This window comes from Homalodisca vitripennis, chromosome 5 (genome assembly GCF_021130785.1).
Source record: "Homalodisca vitripennis isolate AUS2020 chromosome 5, UT_GWSS_2.1, whole genome shotgun sequence".
NCBI lineage: Eukaryota > Metazoa > Arthropoda > Insecta > Hemiptera > Cicadellidae > Homalodisca > Homalodisca vitripennis.
Window position 1 is genome coordinate 113,999,061 of NC_060211.1, and position 15,536 is coordinate 114,014,596.

Here is a 15,536-nt window from a genome sequence, read left to right on the forward strand (position 1 = left end):
TATTCAAAACTTTAGAATTATTATTCTTAGCCAATTATTTGGTGTATGAAGAGTGTCATATTTCACGGCGATAAGTTTTAATCATCTAGAATTGTGTCAGCTAGAGTCTCGGTAGTTTATGGCTCCTTGGGCAATGTGAGAACTTTTGTTTACAGAATAATATTATCGGACCCCCACATAGAGAGCTTAAAGTTCGGCGAAATTGTTACTGCACGATCTTCCTCCAAACTATATTTATAATGGTTTACAAATATATACCGTAATATCTTGTAATATTAGTAAGGTAATGGTTTGGGCTAGTCAATTCTAGCTTGTCTGTGGCTATGCAATTAATTGTTAAATGATAACTGTTGTGAGTTGTAAATGTAAATTTAAGAAAACAACTATTCTGAAGGAATAGTATGAGACATAAAACTGTTTTTCTTTTAAGATAAAATCTATATGGGTGAGACAAAGACATTTTATATGTAAGAAACACGTTTTTAGATAGTTTTGGGAAAGATCTAACACACTAACTGCTCCTGGTTTTAGTAAGCATGAGTATCTCCTTTTTCTCTATCGAGTACCTCAAGATAGAATTTAGATTTGTATCAGTATCTCAAGATACATTTTCTCAGGATAAAAACTACAGAAGGAAAGGTAGTCGACTCTCCCCCTTATTCTGTTTGATAAGATCCTCGCACAGGCCAGTGGCCCATGAGGACGGGCAGAATAAGGCTTAAAAGGGGATCGGCTTCTCCTAAAAAAAAAAAAAAAAAAAAAAAAAAAAAAAAAAAACTTGAGAATTATACCTAGTCCATAAGTATGCTCTTCAGCATGTGACTTTCATATATATACACCATGTCCCATTTCTCATTATATCAATTATTACACATCCCATTTATTACTAAATTTAGCTAACTTAACCGGATAGTACCTTGATTCATTATTAAGGCAATTGCTAGCCTATGCCTACCTGACACAACATTTCTTTTCATTATATATATATATATATATATATATATATATATATATATATATATATATATTTATATATATATATATATATATTTATATATATATATATATATATTTATATATATATATATATATTTGATTATGATCTGGTAGGTTTGTCATGTGATAGATTTAGGCCTATTTTCCTATCGGTTACAGACTCAATTAGTAAATATGATTTTAACTACCAAAACATAGATGAATTATTCACATAGAATTACTTCCTTCGTCAAGCATAAACGTATAACAAAGGAATAGTTGAGAGTGTTAGTACTATCTTAGCAATGTTTAAGAGGCCAATAAATAAAACATGAATTTTTTTGCATTTTATTATAAAATACATACGTAGTAAAAATAACATTTTCTGTACAACTAAAAAACAAACAAAGTAAAAAAGAATTTAAGAAGGAATGAGAGGAAGGATAACGGAAGGACTTTCACCTGGGAATGTTTGGCCGCAACAATAGGCCCGCTTTCCTTATTGTCCGGCCAGTGCAGTGTTCCCAGTCCAGGCGGCGAGTCCTGGGAGATCTGATCCTGCAGTCACGCGTCACTGTCCGACTGGACTGCACCTTCCATTTGACCACTAATGGTCCAGCAATCAGATTATAACGGGTTCATTGTTTTGATTTCAATGCAACTTAACGTTTTCATTTTCAATTTTCGTAATTTCACTTTAGATCAATAGTAACAATGTAATATATTCAATATGATGAATGTATTATGTATGAATGACTTATTCGTTTTATGCGCATTGGTATACTAATTTCAAAACCAACCAGTGTTAAATTAAAATTATAACTCGTTATGTTACAGAAAGTTATTTGGTATTTAGGAATTGAATCCAATAACAATCCTCCGACCAGCTGAGATCGTGGGAAAGGGAAGGAGGGAGGTTCTTACAACATTACACAACAATTATATACAGGATCAGTAGGAGCCGGAGCCACTGGGTGCACCGTAGCTAGCGGAGGGGGCGGGTGGGGGCGGCGCGCCGTAGCTGTCCTGGGGGGCGGGGGCGGCGGGTCCAGACGCGGGGGCGCCGTACTCGGACTGTGGCACGCCTGATGGAGCGTATCCTTCCTGTTTCTGAAACATCCAAACCTGTTGTCAGTTGTGGGCTTTGATAAATCTCAATACATAACCTCCAGATCTATTCAATCTTGGTGTACAACATGGAAATAACATACATTTTTATCCAAAATATGGAACACTTGTTGGTATGGCTTTCTCTATGTGACTATTGTATGTTTTTAAAACGTTTTAAATATGAGACATGGCCTCTATGTGACTAGATTTTTATAGCGTCTAAGAACCATTATATAATATTGTAGAGGTAAAGCCAAACATAGCAAACAAACCATATGTGATATGAAATCGACAAAAAATCTAATGTAATGGTTTTAGTTCTTATAAATATTTTATTTTTTAATAGCCGGAATCAACATTTGTTTTAAAATCATTAGGACAGTCTTAAATTATTGTGAAATTGGAAGATTAGCACATTAGCTAGATCTACAAAATACGCTGTGGAGAGGGGAACATGTTATCGGTGCCCTGTAAATGCACCTCTTAATATATCTCATAGAAAAATATTGTAAAGCATCAATACTAACCAAGACTAATGAATCAATATATTACCGCTGTATGTATATCAAACTACAGGGCTGGTCAGAAAAGGTTTTAAAACATTTTTGAAGTCCGGTATCTTGCGGTAGTCAACACTGAAACCACAAAGGGGATTTACATAATTTTGGCATGATATTTAATTCAATACAGTAACTACGATATTCTGTATTGATCTCGTGTCTGCCAATTTTTCTGATGGTACATACTATGGTACTATAAACCATTTTACTATAGAAAAAGTAATATGTATCAAACCCTATGTAGTATTTTCCCGAAACAAAACAACTTATAATATATACTGATACTAAGACATCCCAATCTACAAAATATCCATTTTTTGTTTCAAGGAGACCGATCCCCTTTTACTTGTATATTTATTTTTGAACCAATGATATTAGTAGCTAAGAAAGTGTCATGGTGTGTATGGCTTTGCCTTAACTAAGCGTACATAGGCTCAAGGTTAAGGAAATAAGTCTAGCCAGTATTGGCCTGAGAAACAAGAGAAATGATTTAAATTTTTGAAAACTCTTGAATGTTTTAACAGATAAAAAAATTTCCAATTGTTTATTTTGACAAATAAAAGTTCACAAATTTTAATAATGTAATATATTATAAAATATAATATATTAAATAGTAATAGAATAAAATATTAGTAACGGTATAATACAATAATACAAACAGTAAATATTACGTTACCCCGGCCACAATTTATGTTAATTTATAGTTCTAGATTTCTCCAATATAAACTTTTAATATCGATCAGCTGACGTACCGGTCAGAATACGAGAGAGGCCAGAAAAAGATGCCTCAGTTCAACACACACCTCACGTTCCGCTTGAGCCGATTCAGCAATCCCGAGATCTTTGCCAAATAATATTTTCTAATTTAATACCCCTATCAGTATTTCTGTTGGAAATGCTATGAAAAGGAAATATGGTGTAGCATATGGCGTCGATTTAATTAATTATTCCACATAGTTTTTTTACATGCAAAATTTGTTAAGACCAATAATTAAGGATTTCATTTTTATATATTTTTTTTAATAAAAACTTTCATTCACAAAGTTTCTTTGTGATATGGAGTAGTATATTATTATTTTTAAAGAATCAATGGAATGACGTCTAAGCAATGAAATGTTTTAAAAAGCATTACACTAAGTGAAACATTTTTACGCCATGCTATATTTTACCATATTAGTAGTGAACGTTTTTATGTCTTTCACGCATTAATAAACCCAATTTTGTATGCATTTTAATAATAATTAAATAAAGATATACGTTTACCAATGTTTCATTATTGTATAGGCTAAACATTTTTATAACACAATTTTATTTTGAATGTTAAAAATGAAATGCTTTTTTTGACTATCGCATAACATCTACTTGAATAACAAAAGGTCTGACAAAAAAATGTATTCAGAACTTTTAAAGATTCAAATGTGTTGGCAACTTGGCAGAAAGACAAGCCAGAGTTGGGCAAGCACCAGCTGGTTCAGCCCCAGTCTTAAATTACCGCGTTATATCCGTGAAATTGTAGCCATACCAACAACCGTGTAATGCCCAGGCTGGGCGCTCTACTACGTGGTGGTGTAGTATGTCAACAGTGACAGTTTACCTGCACTTGCGGTCAAGGTACTGTTCCCCATCATCATAGCGCTGATTTATAGCTCAAGATTCCTACAGTGATACATTTAACAGCCGGGCCTTTATAGTGATGATGAGGTGTGTCAACAGTGACAGTTTACCTGCACCTGCGGTCTAGATACTGTCTCACATCATCATAGCGCTGATTTATAGCTTAAGATTCCTACAGTGATACGTGTAACAGCCAGGCCTTTATAGTGATGATGAGGTGTGTCAACAGTGACAGTTTACCTGCACCTGCGGTCTAGATACTGTCTCACATCATCATAGCGCTGATTTATAGCTTAAGATTCCTACAGTGATACGTGTAACAGCCAGGCCTTTATAGTGATGATGAGGTGTGTCAATAGTGACAGTTTACGTGCACTTACGGTCAAACTACTGTCTACCATCATCTTAGCGCTGATTTATAGCTTAAAATTCCTACAGTGATAAGTGTAACAGCCGGGTCTTTATAGTGATGATGTGGCGTGTCAATGGCGTCAACTAGTCTCTAATTATATAATGCTATCTTCAATTCAATTCCCGTTCAAAATCAAATTTATTGACGTTTGTTCAGCTCACAAAACTACACTAGAATGTACCTCATTGTCATAATTTATGGTCAATGTAAAACAATTGTATCTTTCAGTTTTACTAAAAGATCACAAATTATACAGTTTTTATGAAATGATCACTACCAAGACAACGACTATCTAATAAAATATTATGTCTCAACTGAATTTGCCCCAAACAGCAATATCAAGCAAAACAACTTACAGTTATAATATTTGTAATAAACTGCCTTAAAACTGAAAAATTACAACAACTACAAAAACTAAGACAAGGAACTAAAAGTTTAAAAAGTTAATCTTACCATAAACAAATGGATGCCATTTTGGCAGCAAAATATATTAGGATAATATAATGTAGAAAATTATTTTAAACTTTTATCTATGAACTATATATTTCCCTCTTACTGCAGTTCTTATAAATCATGTTTCTATTGTTAAGCAACAGATTGAAGCATTCGAGTGGTTTTGTACGAGTACATTGCTTCATAGTGAATGTTATTGCTGAGTATCGGTCATTGAACTGTACAACTAACGTTGATTGCAGTATTAGACAGTAAGTAGTGAATATCATTATCAAGAAACTGTCCACTCTATGAGAGTATAAACCACAAATAAGGTATTTTAATCTATTTTTCCAGCGAAGTAATAGACTACACTGTGCCATTGAATACGTAAACTATGTTCTACGTAAACTATATATATATATATATATATATATATATATATATATATATATATATATATATATAGCTTCTTTCTTGTATTATTTTTTATAACTACATTCAACTGCTTCCTCTGGTTGACCTTGACCTATTCCGTATTGTTGATCCACGTCATTTTAAACCAACTATCTAGTGGAGCGTCACCTAAAAACTCTGACATGAAGTGACAAATGTCCTCCCTCATGAATGAGGCTTGTCACGGTCACAGAGAAATCGCAATTTCTGCATTCTCTGCTGTTCTGTTTCTTCATGACATATGTCCAACATGTATTCTAACTGGAGTGCCGTCTCAAGTAAGCAGAGAAAGTCCTAGTTTACCTAGCATTACTGTTTTGTCATAGTCCATGGAAGAAAGTCCTTCTCAGCAGTTATTAAATCTGGGTTGTTTTCAACCAGTTACACGAGTCTTTCCAAAACGGACGTTATCTTGAACAGTGACATAAATGACGAATCGTCCCCTTACAACATACTGACTTTATACATTCAAATATATGAACTCTATAATGTCTTGTTGGTCCAGGGTGCATTCTAAATTCTACCTAAGATATGACAGAACTTTAACGTGAACATCGAAATGTTCCTGAGGACAATTATAGCCATTCGAAAAAACTAAATTTCGAAAAAGTGTTTGTCTCATTGGTTCATGTCATGCCTCAAGAGCCTTCTAGAAGAGCGCTGTCTGGAAACATGACACAGAGACAATTTTCGTATAGCACCTCTGAGATTACTTATGGCTATGGGAAAAAATTCAAAGTTCAGCACTCTAAGCTCATTATTCTAGTCTCCTTGGAGGACGGTTTGCACAATACACCTCCAACAAGACGGTCATCCAAAATCCAAGCACGAAAAGTGACCCGTTTCCTAACACTACTGAAAAAAGTTGTAATAATTTGAAGGATACCTTATCTTTATAATGAACTTCATAAGATACATGTGCGACTTCCAAACTAGTTTTCTGGTTCAATCTTTACAAAATCAGATTGGGACCGCCTCTGATTGGCTCTCTTCCACTAAAACATCCTTTAATCATTCATCATCTTTAGAATAAAATAACTGGAAAAACACGAAAAAGAGCTATATAAACAGCATGAATTGTATAACCAAGTATTTTTCTTGTCGGTTAAAAAAGAACACAATCACAACCCACTGTGCAACTTACGTTTATCTTACGTCTCGGGGAAGTGGATAGTTTACTTGGCCATTGCAGCTTTGTTTCGACACTAACAATCCATGTTTATTGCTTCTTGGACCAACCATTCATTACTATTGTATTCTTTCCTATGTTATTTTTGTACTTTGGTGGATTACAGGATAGGGTAAAAAGAGACATTATTGCTTCAGTTCAAAAACGACCACAAACTCCATTAAATAAAAATTGAGTTCTACAGGATTCGTAATATATTACCGAACAATGACAAAACTTCTAATTATCTTCTCTGGGTAGTAGAGGAGACGATTTGGAAGTTAAACTCTGTTTTAGACCCATTCTTTGGTTACAAACGGTAAAATTGTAAACACTTAGTATGAATTGCCATTTTAGTGAATATAGTAGTCAAATAGATGGAGAACATCTGTATTCGTATACGTAAATTTAGAACGGCCCTTTCTGGCACTTAAACTAAAACTTGCTTAACAAAATACTTCTCAATACTCTGAACTGACTCCAATTTTTACTCACCCCTTCTACACCACAGCAACAGAAATCAGCATAAAACACTATTCAAAGGTTAGTCTATTCTGAATATTAAAATTCCGTTTAGATCTCTCTACGTCCTGTTAATTGTGTACCTTACTATTTTTATACCGTGTAACTGGGTTATTCTGGAACAAAAGTTTTCTACTTTTTTCTATTATTGAGATGCATATAAAAATAATTATAAAAATGTAAGTCTTGAAAGCGTTGGAATTATTCATATACTTAAAATTACGGCTATTCAACTTTTTGGTACCTATCTCTATTTTATGCTTTTCTTTTTCTCTTCTATACATTAGATATAGTCCACTATACGTAAGTTTGGATAATTAAGTCCTTATATCCTAATATTTAAGTAAATACTCTTATTTTATCCATGAAAATAAATTAGGAAAACCTGTAAAAAGTATATTTACCCGGAAAACTTATTCCAGACATCATAACAATTTGTTTTAGTAGCTACATTACATCTATAACTTTCTTTTAACAACCCCAAAAAACAATTTCTCATTAATACTTTAAAAATACCAACTTTTCTAGTCTTATTATTTTCGTATGATACCTATTTGTGAAAGCTAACATATCAAACATACTTAACAATTTTTGATATAATGTATGAGTGGAGAAATATTATTACAATCTAGATGCCTTTGCAGTTGCTAACACAAATATTTTATTCGTCAGCTTGACTCATTGAAAAGGATGTTTAAAATTAAAAAGTGGTTTATTCACTGTTAGGGCTCAATAATGCTTCGAATGTAAACTGTTCAGACAATCAATAGAATATACTTATTGTAGGGCAATTTAAAAGTAATTTTTTCAAAAAAAAAAAAAAAAAACTTCTGTAACATATGGTGAAGTTTTAATTTGGAATCAGCTACCAATCCAATTAAAATGTTCCCGCTGGTTTCGCTAGCCAATATCAACGAACTAATTGAGGAGCGGTAAGGCGGAACGGTTTGTTAAAGCAATTGAAGCGTTTGTCGCCCGCAATCTGCTACCTCGCTTTACCTGCGAAACAAACTCAGATATTGGTAATAAGCGATAGGATACTCGATAAATTGGCATCTTTTAATGAGGGTCAATACTACTTATGAAAGCAATAGTATGGCGCTAAAGTGAAACTCTTTATAAAGACCAACTTGCTGCCGGTGTCTTTCAGGCTAACTTACTTTAGTAACCGACCGCGACTGTGGATACGATATAGTTTATCCTCGAATGGAAGCACTTTGTCAATATTAATTAAGCGTCATGGAGCAGCGCTTAGGCGATCACGTTTAGCAGAAGAATTCAAGCAACAGTTCAAAATAACTGCTGCCTGTTATGGTATAGCTTACGAATCAGCAATCCACATACAGTTCCGATATCATCAAAAGCAGAGCCACTTGTCAATACCAACCAACACACGTGGTATAAAGTACAGAGGTTTACAGGTTAATTAAAACAATAACTGTAATAACTGAAATCTGCAACGAGTATCTCTATTGATGTGAAGCTAACGTTTTTTAAATAAAAATTATGTTTTAAAGAAAATTTTAACACTTTAACACAATAGGTCTCTTGTAATTTCGACTTAATATAATATATGTTGTAGACTCTTGGAGCAATTGGAAAATTCTTTAAATATTACTACTATATGTTAATAAAAACACAACTTTTTCCAAATTGTTTTACTTTTTGGGCGAGGCCTTTCAAAACCAAAGGTTTCATCTTCAGGCAACTCCACAAATAAATATTTACACATTGTTTGTTACAATTAATATTAAAATAACATATGGTGTAAAAATGTAAATACAAAAATTTTGGAAATATTTCAGCCAGTATGAAAAATTATATTTGACTAGAGTTAATTGTAACAAACAATGTGTAAATATTTATTCGTGGAGTTGCCTGAAGATTAAACCTTTGGTTTTGAAAGGCCTCGCCCAAAAAGTAAACAATTTGGAAAAAGTTGTGTTTTTATTAACATATAGTAATATAATATATGTTCATTAGAACATATATTAGATCATTATTGTTATACACCAAACACAATTTTATTTACGAGGAAAACAGTCATGTAATTTAGATGAATTGTGTCTTAATGAGATAACATTATTTAAATCACACAATACAATAAGTGAGTTTTAACTCATTAATTTATATCTCAGGCCTCTAACGCAACAACTACTAAACCTTTAGAATTGCCCAGTAGTCGACACCAGTATGGACTACAATAATCGTAATAAGTTAAAAAGTATTTGTATGTTTTTATCTTGAAAGGTGTAGTTTTCGAACTAAGACTCAGGGTCTAGTCCGAATTGCTCTCGTAGTCACAAGAATCGTGGTTTTGTGTTTATATTAATTTAGAAGAGTACATTTATTATTGAAAAATCTACAATAAATAAATGTTACTTCTTATACGAGGAGATCTTGTTTCCAAGCGCCCTAAAGCATCGGACTTTATGCCAGAGTTAGAGATGGCGCAGGTTCAAATCAGATCTCTGACCATTGCATTTTTTAGCAACACAGTCGGCCGTGTTCTGTTTCATAGCATCCTTGCACAGGCCATTGGCCTGTTAGGACGGGCAGAACTAGACTAAAAAGGGAATAGGCCTCAATACAAAACATTGCCCCTACAACTTGACTCATGAATAAACAGTGGCCAAAATGTAACTCTAACGTTTATCAGATTGCTTATAACGATAATCATGAACAATGTGGGCGGCTCTATGAGGTGAAACATTTCCGAAAGTCAATTGCACCGACCGGGAGTGATATGTCCGGCCGGACCGGTTAGACATCTAGTGTAGGACTGAGGCGGAACTGTTTGTCAGCGCAGTTGAAGCAATTAGCATGAGCAATTTACTGCCAAGATCGAACAGCTCTCCTGAGCCATAGGTGTAGAAAGCAGGTAAAGTAATACGGTTAGCTCACGATCTAACTATAGTCCATCCATGTAATAGTGCGGACTTTCCATTGGTTCACGCGGCAACGGGTACTGGTTCACCCTTTCATGGGGGGGGGGGACTCCAGTCTTCAAATTCCTACTAATTCTCAGACTAATAGCAGTATTTTAATATACACACTAGTTTAAGGTAATTTTTAGTGAAGCCAAAGTAATAGTATGAGTTTACGGACTAGTAACATTACTACATTTTTTAGGATTATTGGAATACACACTATAATTCATTAAGGTAATTTTGAGTAAACCGTAATTATTTTCATCAACATTACACATTCGCAGTTTTGTTAATGTAATTAGTTAATTTTTATGATTTAGTTAGTTTTTTGTGAGCTCAACGAAATAATTTAGGAATTGTTATTATTTTAATCTAAACTTAGATTATTTTAAGATTTAAAAGTTAAAACTTAATATCAGTTGAGTATTTTTATCTTGTTTTAATTCAGGAATTTTAAAAAAGTCACGGAATGATCTGGTCGGAATTGTGGTATCCACTTTGAAAATAATTGAAGGTGAGATGAGAGAGAAAGTGTAAAATTTCATATGCCATTATTAATGTTTCTTCACGAAGGAAGCAAACATTTGTTGAAAAGGGTTGATACATTTAGCTGTAGAAATAAAATTGTAAACTGTTATCTATTGGGTAGTTTGTTGCGACAATACCACTCGATTTGTTAACGGAAATTTCAATAACTTAAACTCTGTGATAAGAAATCATATTTTATCAAGCTCGATCATGCACTTTTGGTTTTTTATGTGATGTCATATATCTTTGTAAGCTTATCGTCATGAATGAATGAGAGAAGAAAGTGTAGTACTGATGAAAGTCACCTCGGTCTCAGACGTTGTTGACCAGCACAAATTGTGACGTCTTAAATGATTAAAAAGTCATTAGTATTGTGTTTTACCTAATGATATACAAAAAATAAACACTATAAATGTACAAAATTTTATGAATTTTATTACCACCATGTGAGTAATATAATTTCCTTTGAAAAGCAACCAAATAATAACAACAATATGTCAATTATCAGAATAGTTTGTATTTATGTCACAATATTATTTATTAGTACAATGAAGGTGGGAAAGCGTTAACAGAGAGCGAAGACGAGAGATAATAAAGCGGACTGAAACCTAAGCGTGGCATATAAAGATTGCCAGATACGGAGTGAATTGGTTGGTGTTGGTGTTGTTGTGGGGGGGGGGGGAGAACACAGCAAGTTGATTACCAGATTGTCGCTATGGTGGACTTAATTTACGTCGTTGATCAACAACCAACTAGGGCGGCGCGCGTAGGCTGAAGTTAGCAAACTGACATTAGAGAGCCAGAGCAGGAAATTTGATGTTATTTATTGAATACATTGTATAACTATAATTGGTAATGAGTTATTCACGAAACATAATCGTTTCATTTTTACTATAATCTAAATTTATATTTGAATTTATAATTCAGTATTTTATTTTATTTATTGCCTAGAACATTACAATGCGTAAAACGCCACACATTAATTATTATATTTTAACATATGTTATATAACCCTTTCTAAAGAATCAACTAACTCCGGCTATAAAAAAAAAACTTTTCAATATGTATTAAATTTATTCTTTTCGTTTTTTATTTATAAAATTAAATAGAACTATAGATTATAGTATTAATTTATAGGTAATTCTGTATAAACCTTTGTATAAATATTTAGTATACGAAAATGTACACGTTAAAAACAATTTATCTGGGTTATTTGGGGTTTAAATGTGAGATAGCAATTGAATCAACTATCCTACTTCAATTCGTTTGGCCGATAAAGGTAGACTCTGGTGGTCTGATACATTCTGTATATTTTTACTATTTATTACTAATGTTTTCAAGGCTACTACAACAGAATACTAATACAGATAATATAATTCAATTCAATTCAATTCAATTCTTCAATTCAATTCTTTTTATTGCATTTTTTATTGATGTCATTGTTAGAATGTTGAGATTCCTAAATAAACCACGGCATGAATGAAGATTTGGGACCCTGCATATGATCCGTACAGCTCTCTTTTGGACCAAAAATGCATGTTCTGCAGGAGAGGCTCCACCCCAGACCTCAATCCCATACGCCAACAACGAAGCGAAACACCCGTGGTAAGCAGTCACCAACCCATCTCTGTCCATAAAAGTACTCAGAGTTCGTAATGCAAAACACACTTGACTCAGTTTACCACACAACCCAGATACATGAGAAGACCACTGCAATCTACTATCGATGGTTACACCCAGGAAACACGTAGATTTAGATGGTTCTAATGAAGTTTCATTTATGTTAATCAATAAATCAGAGTGTTGCTTATTTTTTGTTAGAAACTGAATAAATGTGGTTTTCTTAGCATTCAACATTAGGTTATTTTTCGAGAGCCAACTGTCAATATTTACGAGGGAAGAAGATGCTCGTAGGTCCACATCACTATCCGAGCCACCGAGAAGAACCGTAGCATCATCCGCGTAGAGTACCAAATTTGCGTCCCCCCTGCACACATGAATATCGTTAATGTAGAGGATAAAAAGTAATGGGCCTAGAATGGAACCCTGCGGCACCCCATACTTGTTCTCAATCAAACCTGATTTCGAAAACCCAACCTGAACGAACTGCTGCCTGTGAGTCAAATACGATTGTAGCCATGAAAGAGCTACGCCTCTAACTCCATAACCTTCCAGCTTAGAACACAATATGCTATGGTCTACACGTGCTTTTAATTGCATACAAAATCGGAATGGCCTGGCTGCGTTCAAATCTAAAGCTCATTTCATTTATACGTAACATTTAACATATTTGAATAAAGAAATTTTAATGTTTTTGTAATGAACCTATACATTATAAAAGTCACGCATGTAAATTGATTCCATTCAGATTTTTTGACTAATTTTAAGCGTAGTATCAATATTGCAGTCGCTAGAAAGCACCGTAGTTGGGAGGCCAAGGCCGTGGCGCCAAGCCGGTTGTCTTACATAGCGTTCTGTAGAGAGATAAGGAGTGGTTAACGACACGGTATTAGCACGTTGACACCTGCATATCCGGTTACTGAACTGTTATTATGCGCATGCGCAGGAGAGAGAGTGCAGTTTACACTATACTACCTCACTCATTGGAATTTTCAACTGCTAATAGGTTTATCATTTGTTAATCTTCTTATTACTGAGTCTGTGTTTGTTCCAACACCTATTATAATGCTATGTGCAGTTCAGCTTTCACACTGAGAGTAACTAACAGAGCTACTAACTCTCTCAAGTATTTTGTTCAACTGGAGCAAGGTTGCTCGGTTTCGTTTAAAGAAACAATAAATTACACCAACAGCTAAAATTTAAAACCAGTGAAACCATGTAAATCGGTTAGTCATCTGAATTAATAATAAAATAAGATTATTAATAAGATCTTAATAAGATTATTTATCTTTTATAAACTAAGAAGTAAAGAAACTGTGTAATTGGTCACTACTTTCATAATGTCATCTTTTTATATTATTTCCCCATTTTAAGTGCTTAACGTAACTTATAAATACAAAAATAAAATGGACCTAACTTGAACCTTGAGGAACTCCCTTATTTATATCTTTTTACTCAATGCAAATAACTTGTGCTACTAAATACTCTTCGGCCATACTTTGATTTGAGTTAATTGTACAAAATATCATACATCTACGATGTTACAATGATTCACATTAGATTTAAGTATTGTTCTGAGTTTAAATTATAAATGAAGATCAGGATGGTTATAGAGTACATTTACTCTACGCAGCTGTAGATACTGCATAGAATAAAGTGTCATCAGTAAACTAAACTGTCGGTGACCTTTGAAAATTCCTTTTGATATACAGAACCAATCTCTGGGACTAACCATATAACACTATGATGAAAAGAAACTTTCTCTCCAATCACACCTGATCTGCTAACCCTGACTTGTAGGACTGTCACTGACCTGTGTCTTGTACCGGATGAAGTACACCTCCGGTTTGCTGGGTTGCGTGGGTGCGGGTGTGGGGATGGTGATCTCGGGTTGCTCGTCAGGCTTCTTCACCAGCACGTAGATGAGAGTCTTCTGCTCGTTCTGAGGGATGACAGGGATATCAGGGACGGTTGGGGGAGGAGGAGTAGGCGCCTTGATGAACACTATCTTGTAGTGTTTCTGGGGTGGAGGAGGAGCCACTGGGCGCTTAGGGGCGTAGTACGTGGGCTCTGGAGGCGGGACGTGCACGTACACGTGCTTGTGGATGACTGGCGCCTGCTGTGGGGGTCCGTACACGGGTGCAGGGCCGCTGGGGTAGCCGCCTCCACCGCCTCCACTGATGGGAGCAGCGTAACTGTCCAGAGCCAGACCTCCACCGAACAGTGGAGGCTCAGGCCTGCACAGTGCTACCCCTACTGTCGCCAGCAGCTGTAACACACAGAGTGCACAGTGTTAGAATAGTTTCTGAACGTCATTTGTAAGTTTCAAGGAAAAATGTAAGAATATGTTTAATGGCAGGATCATCTTGATTTTTGCTTTATAAAAACCTTGTTTTAGTCAAAGAATTATGGATATCTCATTTTAAAGATGTTAGTTTAGGTTTAAAATTATTGTTATGGAGAGAAATCAAGGTCGTTATACATCAGTTTACTCTTAAGGTCTGTAGGCCTATTCTCAAACGTTTGAGACTGAAAAATATGTAAGTCGTAAGATATGACTTAATAGATTTAAATATAAAACTATTGTGGTTTATCATAAACACACATATCATTAGGTTTTATTTATATCAATAGCAATCCCTTAGCGTCTCATTTTATAATTTTATCATTTCAAATTTAAATAATCAGCCTATTTTAAAACTAGTTTTTATTTAAATTTGTATGTGTGAGACACCATTTCTAGATGAGGTTGAAATTTTAAACATATAATGTTGGTCAGTTATTAATAACGGTTATGTCCAAACTTATTACGGTTAATTGCAGACTTTGTTTATCTTATGTGTTGAGGAAAGTGACTTTTATAGGCCGTACTTTTGTAATATCATAGGCGTAATTAACTCGAACAAGGCACATTTTCGTTACTGTATTATTCAATCTGTTTGCATTATGTGTCTTTTTCACAGCAAGAGAAGTTTTTAATTTAGGCACCCTTGCTCTACAACATGTACAGGCAAGAATGACAGTGAAAACTGTTTATAATGTGTCTTTATATTGTTAAAATAGCAAAATGTATTTACAAACAACTCTAATTGATGCAAAATGTAATTAGATCATTTTAAAAGCGTAGTGCCTCAGCTATGTTTCGAGGGCACAACGTAGACGTGTTTGTATGCATTAAGGGCTTTTCGTACACATAGAAACATTAGCTT

The 15,536-nt window shown here is 34.3% G+C and overlaps 1 protein-coding gene across 1 annotated transcript in view; it reads right to left on the reverse strand.

Annotated features, from left to right (window-relative positions):
- Positions 1-1,324: 1,324 nt before the first annotated feature.
- The window catches only part of LOC124362744 (extensin), a 29,457-nt gene continuing 15,245 nt past the window's right edge, over positions 1,325-15,536 (reverse strand). Inside the window, exons 2-3 of the mRNA XM_046817489.1 lie at positions 14,141-14,596; positions 1,325-2,085 (exon numbers count right to left, since the gene is read on the reverse strand). Coding sequence (XP_046673445.1) covers positions 1,927-2,085; positions 14,141-14,596 — 615 coding nt within the window. The 3' untranslated portion in view covers positions 1,325-1,926. The remainder of the gene's footprint in view (positions 2,086-14,140; positions 14,597-15,536) is intronic.